The sequence below is a fragment of the Aplysia californica genome, unplaced genomic scaffold (genome assembly GCF_000002075.1).
Source record: "Aplysia californica isolate F4 #8 unplaced genomic scaffold, AplCal3.0 scaffold00887, whole genome shotgun sequence".
Classification (NCBI taxonomy): Eukaryota; Metazoa; Mollusca; class Gastropoda; order Aplysiida; family Aplysiidae; genus Aplysia; species Aplysia californica.
Window position 1 is genome coordinate 107,863 of NW_004798157.1, and position 8,929 is coordinate 116,791.

The 8,929-nt window shown below is 39.1% G+C and overlaps 1 protein-coding gene and 1 long non-coding RNA gene across 2 annotated transcripts in view; both read right to left on the reverse strand.

Moving 5' to 3' along the window:
- Positions 1-8,929, reverse strand: part of LOC101864103 (sulfotransferase 1C1-like) — a 31,321-nt gene that overhangs the window by 5,511 nt on the left and 16,881 nt on the right. Inside the window, exons 5-7 of the mRNA XM_035972882.1 lie at positions 2,961-2,980; positions 1,860-2,022; positions 1,352-1,440 (exon numbers count right to left, since the gene is read on the reverse strand). Of these exons, the coding sequence (XP_035828775.1) occupies positions 1,352-1,440; positions 1,860-2,022; positions 2,961-2,980 (272 nt within the window). The remainder of the gene's footprint in view (positions 1-1,351; positions 1,441-1,859; positions 2,023-2,960; positions 2,981-8,929) is intronic.
- On the reverse strand, positions 1,214-1,936 carry LOC118478730. The gene is made up of 2 exons (XR_004859255.1): positions 1,860-1,936; positions 1,214-1,440 (listed from the first exon to the last, which is right to left on the reverse strand). It is a non-coding gene; the product is annotated as an uncharacterized LOC118478730 (long non-coding RNA).

Below are 8,929 nucleotides of genomic sequence, written 5' to 3' on the forward strand. Positions count from 1 at the left end.
CTTTTCCTCCCTCTTCCTCTCCTCCATTTCAACTACAAGTTAACAGTGTCTTTTACACATACTAAGTCACATAAGTTCCCAGAGGAGGGCCAATGTTTACTTTTTTGGGTTGAAACTAATCACTTTACTACAGGCTTTTAGCTGGATTTTCATCTCTTTGCCCTTCTCCATCTGAGTTAAGACAAAGTTTTCGAGGAGTGAAGCTATCACCTGGAGAATCCAATGGAACTCGGATTCAGCGAAGTCGTCTGGCCTGACCTTAAGTTTCGTTGAATACAAATGTTCGTTATATCAAACATGAGGTTTTTGTGGAGATACTTACAGGCACCGAGCACGTAATGTATAATGTATTCAACTTCCTCAATCAAAAGTAGTTTGGTTTCAAATGAGAGGCATTTTCGTTTATTTGATGCCATACCGAAGAAATGCTGAAAATTTCTAGGAAAAATACGCCGAACTCTGCCAAGCATACGCTGAGCAAAAGGTCCGGTTAGGTCAAATGCACACATGTGTCATCTATCATCTACGACTTATTATTTGCCGAACAAGTTGTGTCGCTGTTTACAGCCTAGCACACGGAAATGTTTGATTCCACTGACCAGTGCGCAGTTCATTACGTAGATCTATGTCAAGACTAGGTTATCATTGTAACATTGATTAGCAGCTGGGGGGAAATAACTGTCCGTACTGTGACACATTTGTATCTCTACTCTACTGACTACTGATGTTCCACTCCAGGGTCCCTAGTTCCCCCTCCCCCAGACACACGCACACACACACACACACACGCACGCACGCACGCACACATACACACGCACACACACACACACACACACACACACACACACACACACATATATATATATATATATATATATATATATATATATATATAGTCACGTGTCACACGTGTGTTGGCAGTCCCATCGATCCCCACACACGCTAAACACGTGCGCGTGCTAACAACCCGTGAGTTGGTATGAAAGCAGGCCGCTGGGTTGTCGTATAATGTATAAATAATAAGCTTATAAGCAAATAATGGTTCACGATGCAGATGCAGGTGATTTTCAAGAATAGTTATAGCTCCTTTGTGGGAGAAAGATGAGCATAGGCACGTCAACCGTGTTTGTTCACCCTGCAAGTGACTTCGTTGAATCCGAGCTTGCTGATTTATAATATGTTCGTAGAAACCAAGTTATTTTTTATTTTTAAAAATTGATTTGAATGAATAAATGAAACAGGGAATCCACCTCCTTTTGTTGAATCCGAGTTTTCGATGAATCCTCATCAAGAAATACAAACAATGCTCTTCATGGTTCAGAGTTCAAATGTCATATTTAAATGTGTAGACCTTAGATTTTCCCATCCTGCTCCTAGTGATGTGGTCAAACCATTCGCTCTGAGCCACCGTGAAGTGATTTTTCCAGTCCCCGACTTTGCCTGAAAAGGAAATAATGATATCTAAATGAATCATTCTTTACAGAACTACTTTGTACTGTGAATATTGTGTGAGATATGCAAATTCTTCTTCTTCTTCTTCTTCTTCTTCTTCTTCTTCTTCTTCTTCTTCTTCTTCCTCTTCTTCATTAACAGGTTATCAATCTGATACCTTACATTGCTTGTATCATATTACAATTCTCACGCGAACTGTGAATGATTAGTAAGAAAACACGGTGTCTAACAAACAAACAAAAGGAACTTTATTTTTTCTATTTTTTTCTACAGACATATTTCCCTACCTGGGAAGGGAATACCATTCTTCTGCATGTGACAGCAAAGAGCCTATAGCTGCTGCACCACAGATGCCAAGAACACGTACCGAAAAACTTCAGTAACAAACGTCAAAGTTCAGAGATTACCTTTCCGGTACATAATGGGCCCAGACTTGTCTTCGAACAGCATGTCTTTCTGTTTGAGAACGTTCTCCATCGTAGTAGCATTTATCACTTTCTGCAGAAACTCATCGTCGTAGTCTTTGCCCAAAAACTTGGCCAGTTTTCGAACCTCTTCTAGTGGGTTCTCCTGTAATAATATTGTCATAGCAGCGATGGTATCGTTTATTATTAGAAGAAACGTTGATGTGTCATAATGTCACAATTATCTTAAACTTTTTGTTATCTTTGCCATAAGAATGCTAATGATAATAATAATGATGACAATAATAATAATAATAATAATAATAATAATAATAATAATAATAATAATAATAATAATAATAATAATAATAATAACTTTAATAATATTAATGGTAATTTCTAACGTCCAAAGAATCAGCATAACTGACACAGTTCTACAAGCTGTTCCACACCTCAGCGTCTACAGAGGTGAATGCCCTCTTTTCGTATAATTTTGATTTAGGTTTTGACTTCTCTTTTTGTTTCCAGCCTGATGAGTGGAGAGATATCACAGGAGTGTGTGAATTTTAATAATAATATGTGTCACAACACGGTGAAATCAGGCGCTCGTCACGTTTTGGGCATGTGGAGTTTTTCTCATCATCTTAAAGTGTGTTCAATTGTCTTGCTTTTGATGAAAAATATATCCATCTGTCTTGAATTAAAGTCAAGATATTTGCGATTGAAGGAGGTGGGGGATCCTCTGTTGTTGTTTTTTTTCTCACTTTTTATTATTTTTTTAGGTAAGCAGCGAGGAGATGGACGGTAATGTTTGGTGACTCCTATGACATGGAAACTAAAAATTTACTTTTAAAAATCCACACAGATATTGCTTTTTAAAAGAAATATGAGGACAAAAATTGTTGCATTGAAAAAAGAATTATTTTTTTTGAAAGGGCCCATCAACATTTTATAAGAAGAGAGACTGTTTTCTTTTAACATAATGTTTTGCCCAGAAAAGAAAGTTTTCTTTTTGGGGGGGGGGGGGGGGTGTTGCTTCTCCCGAAAGCCTTGTATTTTGACACGCAATAATTTTGAATGACGACGACGACCTTGTGTACATACGTGCATATTCTCATAACATAAAACGCAGACATTGAGATCTTTCTGCTCGTTGATGGCTCTCTCCCAGTCTCTCATGTAGTCAAAGACACAGTTGTTGTCTACGAGACCGTCCACAAACGTGCAAACACAATATTGTACAAACTGTATTTGGTTTTTGTTTCTTTCTAACGTAAATAATAACAATAACAGCATTGATAGAGCGCAGATTCCACGCTCTGCAGCATGCTCTATGCGCTTCGCAATTGTTATTGCCCCAGCACACCCTAGAACACTGAGAAACATTCTTGGTTTCCCGAGAGGCATACAGTGCAAGCTGGGGATAACACTTGCTAAAACACTAACAAACTGACATGATAAAATCTTTCGCTGTCCGTAGTTAAGTACCGGTACTCATTTACACCTTGGTTGAGTTGAGTGTTTAAAATTCGTGTAAAGTGCCTTTCCTGATGATACAACGTCGGACCCCTGACGCAAATCGAACCCACGACATTAGGGTTGAGAGTCGAGAGCCTAACCACAAGACCACTGAGATTCCAAAAGTTTGTGCGTTGATTTGTACTTGGCAGAAGATTTTCAGTTCTTGTATTTGCTCTTAAGTCGTCCAGCATCTTGTGTGAGATCTCGGGACTTCAATTATCTGGATTTTCAACTGGATTGGTCTTCTATTCTAAAAAAAACCCCCAAAAAACGTTTCTCCCCCCCCCCCCGAATTAATTTTGATTACATTTAAGCAGAACTTTATAAAGTTATGAACAAACCACCAACCTGGGCAGATATTTGGAGAAGTCCGAGTTGCTATATTCATAGGATGGGATCCTATTATGGTGGTAGAAGTAGGAGACTGCAACATCTTTGGGATTTCTGTACACATGGATCACCTTGACGCCTTTCTTTAAGATGTCTTTGGGCTGGTTCTCGAAGAACTGAAAAAAAAGGGAAACCATAACGTTAACAACATGGACTACGATATCAATTACAATAATGCTAGTGGTGCCAAAATGATATTGATAATGATGATGATACTAACGGAACTACTCGTCAACTGGTGACATTTTCCAATAAGTACCTACGCATTGACTGTTAAAAAATTATAACCTAATTGGGCCTCACCTCATGGTTGTTGAGAAGTCGGGGCGATGGGAGGTCGGCTATATCGCCGTAATGGAAACAACTGGAGGCTTCCATCATGTAGTGTTCTTTTTCCACTTTGTCTGCACTTGTCCGGCCGGACATCAGCAGTCGGGAGATCTCCCACACCCAGTGACAGCCGGACTTGGGGTAGGAGCACAGGATGACGTCATCCTCCCGGAGTGGGTAGTCCTGGAAGGGATCATGAAGAACGACGGTCCAAAAATAAAAAGGTGTTGCATTGCTTTTGCATATTATAGGATAGATAAGATCAATAGACAATGCTTTTGCATATTATAGGATAGATAAGATCAATATACATTAAAGATACGTATTTTTACTTCAATGTTTACCGTCATTTTTTCATTTTCTGTTGTTGAACGTCGAGGGGATATGCAGTTTTGTAAGGAAGGTCAACTCTACAGCTCTTTGAAATGAGATGTTGCAGTTTCTCATGGTTCCCTTGACTCCCTCTTTCCATCTTTATCGTGGCCTACCCCTTCCTTTGTAGCCTGGGTACTTTGTGTTTTTGACTCTCTGGGCTGCAGCTGGCTGGGTGACATTTGTGGCAGGTGGCCAGACTATTGTATTCTTTTTTTTTCTTCTATGAAATGCCGGCAGGACTCCGTGCCAACAGTTGTTCGTACATTTTCATTTCTCTGCCTGTCATTTCTTGTCATGTTTAGGGCTTTGCGGAGACATGTTATCTTGCATGCAGCAATTTTGTTTGTTTTGTGTCCAGGTCTGACATTGGTCGGTGCCTTTTCCTCTACGGAATCCAAACACAGCTCTTAAATTTCTCCCTACGATAAGTCCTTTCCTTCATTCCATTGTTTTCTCGTCCACTTTCCCTGTATGGCCTAGTAAAGAGATTCCTCTGTATGTAGTAGTAGTAGTAGTAGTAGTAGTAGTAGTAGTAGTAGTAGTAGTAGTAGTACAACCACGTTTGTTGTTTTTCTTCTTTTATTTATACGGTACTACTATGACCTTCTGCCAATTTTCTGGGTATTTCCTTTGTTCCCAGCCTCTGTTAATTAAACATTTACTTCAGTCACCGCACGCAAGTTTCTACGTTGCTACAAGCTCTTATGGCGTCTACTGTGTGTTGTCATCTGGTCCTAGGGCTTTGTTCTTGGGGCTTATTTTTAAATGCTTTGTTTATTTCTCTGCACAATATGGGCGTTCAGTTCAGTTTTCTTTACATATGCTGGTTTGAATATTCTCCTTGTTGTCCGTGACAAACATATTGGTTGAGAAGTTTTGAAAACATTTTCCCATCTTTTCTTTATAGCATCCTTGGTTAGTATTTCCTTTCCTTTTGTGTGGTTTATGAAGCATGTCGAATAGTGTGGTTTCTTTTCTTATCCGCATGCTGTTCACACTGCTCATGCCAAAATCCGTTGATCTGAACAAAGAGGAATTTGCTGCGGGATGGTAAATGCATACACGCGTACACACTCATCAACACACTCACATTCCCACTCATACACATGAGTACAAACACAAGCACACACACACACACACACACACACACACACACACACACACACACAAAGAATTGAGTGGTGACTTTTCAAGTACGGTTCCAAAACGAGGTCGTCACTGATTGTGGGTTGTTTAGGGAGTTGCCAAGGCTGTTGACAACACAGATTTGCACTGTGTGCTTGACGAGACGTAATTATAATGTGGGTCATTGCGGGGAATCAAGGGCGTGCGCCTCAGTTGTTGGATTTATGAAGGTTTTGATACACAATTCTCTTTAACAGATATATAGATACTTGCGACTGGAAGAGGTAACTTCAAAACCGTAAGAGTCCTTGTGAGTTAACCACTTGTTAAGGAAATAGTTAAGTATGACTTAAAGTATTAGGTTTACGCTGATTATACCCAAATTTATGGTTCAACAATGTTTGCCAACTTAGATGAACTTGTCCATCGTGCTGAAAATTGTACTGCGTCAGTGGAAAACTGGATGAACAGAAACAAATTGATGTTAAATGATGATTAATAAAAAGTCATTCTGCAGTGCAAAGTCTGTTAATGAGGTTGACCACGATCACATGACAATTGGTGATGCAAAAATTGCATTTTCAAGAAAAGTTAAGAATCTTGGCTTCTATTCCGATTCCAGTTTGGCAATGCCGGCTGAGGTAAATCATCTGATCAGCTGCATGTATTTAGAAATAAGACAAATTAGTAAAATACGTCATCTAATCAATACTAATACTAAGTACACTGCTTTACTAGTAAATAGCTTAGTTTTATCAAGACTAGATTATTGTAACTCCGTGTTATCAGGAACACCACTGGAGAAAGTTAAAAGACTTCAAACAGTCCAAAAATTGCTGCACATCTAGTTTTACAGAAAGAAAGGGAGACTGTGCTACACCTCTTTTACCGACATTGCATTGATCTCCTGTTGAGAAAAGAATTGTATCGAGTTGGCCACCCTATGTCACAAATGCTTGAATGATAATGCGCCATCATATTTATCAAATCTGTTGGAAATGTACATTCCAACTAGCAGTTTTAAGGTCATCAGCAAAGAAAAAGAAATTTCTTTTACCATCAAGGAAAATTAAAACAATGGGCGAAAAAGCATTTGAATATCAAGGTCTCAAGATCTGGAATGTTAACAATTAAGACAAATTTCTCCCAGCGAGATGAATAAAGATTGTCATTGCCATTGTCAATGCTTTGCCTAGGAGTTTAAGAGAGATAAAAATCCTTTGATTCATTCAAATGTCAGCTGAAGTCATTAATTTCTGTTTTTAAATTTTGATTTCACCACGATGCCACGCATACTATTAATACAAAAATATTAAAACTTGTATAGCGCAGATTCCCATTCTGCTGTAAGCTCTACACGTTTTACAAGCTATTATTATTATTTCATCGGCAGACCTGATAGTAATATGCAACAATCTCAACTTCATGGGAAGCATATTTATAATACATACTGTCATTTTACAGGCATTAAAGCACTAAAATACTGACAAGATATTTGGCTGTTGTTGGCTGGTTACTGAGACGTCGTCTCGCTGGCTACGCATTCCATTCCCACCTATGTGAGAGGAAGAAAATTCGTGTTTAGTGCCAAGCAAGGACATAACGCCTGGTTGAGCTGAGCTTCGCGCCACAAAACCCGCAACCTCACTATTAAGAGTCCAGTAGCCGAATTACGTAAAGGATTATTGTTAATAGATAGATAGTATTTGTATAGCGCAAATCCCCGCTCAACAGCAGGCTCTATGCACTTTATACTATATTATTGTTGAATGTAAAGAATGTAAAGAAAACAGAATGCATGGTAATATCCAAAAAAGCAGGAAACCCTAGTTGTAATCTCATTAGCAAGGGTGAAAATATCAAACAAGGCCAACAGTTTAAATATCTAGGTTATATGATAACATCTGACGCCAAATGTTCCACAGAAATAAAGTGGAGAACTGCAATGGCTAAGGTTAGTTTCTATAAAATGAGCCCAATCCTGAAAAATTAAAACATCTCAATGAGCACCAAAATGAAAGTCCTGAAATGCTATGTTTGGTCAGCCCTTCTATATGGCTGTGAATGCTGAACAATCTCTAAAGACGGTGAAAATAAAATAGAAGCAACAGAAGTGTGGTTTCTTAGGAGACTGCTAAGAGTATCGTGGAAGGAAAAGAAATCAAATGAGGTAGTGCTTGATGAAGCCCACGTGAGAAAGCTCAATGTTAAAAACAATCAGGGAACGACAAAAGGAGTTTTGGGGACACCTGAATAGACATAAGGGTCTTGAACATCTAGCTCTCACTGGCAAAATTGAGGGCAAGCGAGGCTGGAGTACGCCCAGAACAACATACTTAGGGAACCTAAACAAATGGATTACAGGGAAATATCAGGGAAACGTAGCTTTTTTGAGAGAATCCGAGGAAATGAATGAAAGGAAAACCATGATCGCCGATGTCTGTCGCAGATCTGGCACTGGATGATGATGATGAGCCTAATTACAACAAAGACAATTAAGATAAGATAAGATAAACTTTATTACCCCAGAGGGAAATTTTTCTTGGCTGTACAGGACCGTAAAAACACATGCAGGTTTACATACAAATCTAAATGATATATTACTCTCATTAAAATTCAGTATGAAAACAGAAGTAAAGCTGACAAAATGTACATTACCGCATCAGATGCGTCATTCAATCACATGCAGGAGTTTAATTACAAGACCTTTAGAGTTATATAGATACATACTCGAAAGAGCAATACACATTGATGCTTATTCTGGTAATAGCCTTATGCTAGATGTAGTAATGATAAAGCCATGATGTAACTGATTCATTCGACGGTCCTTGGGATAAAGTTATGTAATATTAATATGACTATGTGGTGGCAATTTAGATTACAACCTCGTATAAAGCCACAGACAGTGTGTGTGTTTGTGTGTGTGTGTGTGTTTGTGTGTGTGTTTGTGTGTGTGTGTGTGTGTGTGTGTGTGTGTGTGTGTGTGTGTGTGTGTGATAGGGAGAGGAGAAAAAGGGTGGGGGGAGAGAAGGAAGAGGTAAAGGTGAGAAAGAATGGGAGGAGGAGGAGGAAAAGGAGGAGGAGGACGAGGACGAGGAGGAGGAGGAAGAGGAGGAGGAGGAAGAGGAGAAGGAGGAGGGGAGGAGGAGGAAGAGGAGGACGTGCAGAGGAGTGGAGGATGAAGAGAATGGTGAATTAGAACAGATGGCCGAATGTAGAACGTCGATGTCAATCCCTGTCAAAGAAAACTAGCTGTCTCAGTGATTATTTTTTTTTACTTTTCAACATGATGATGATGATGATGATGATGATGATGATGATGATGATGATGA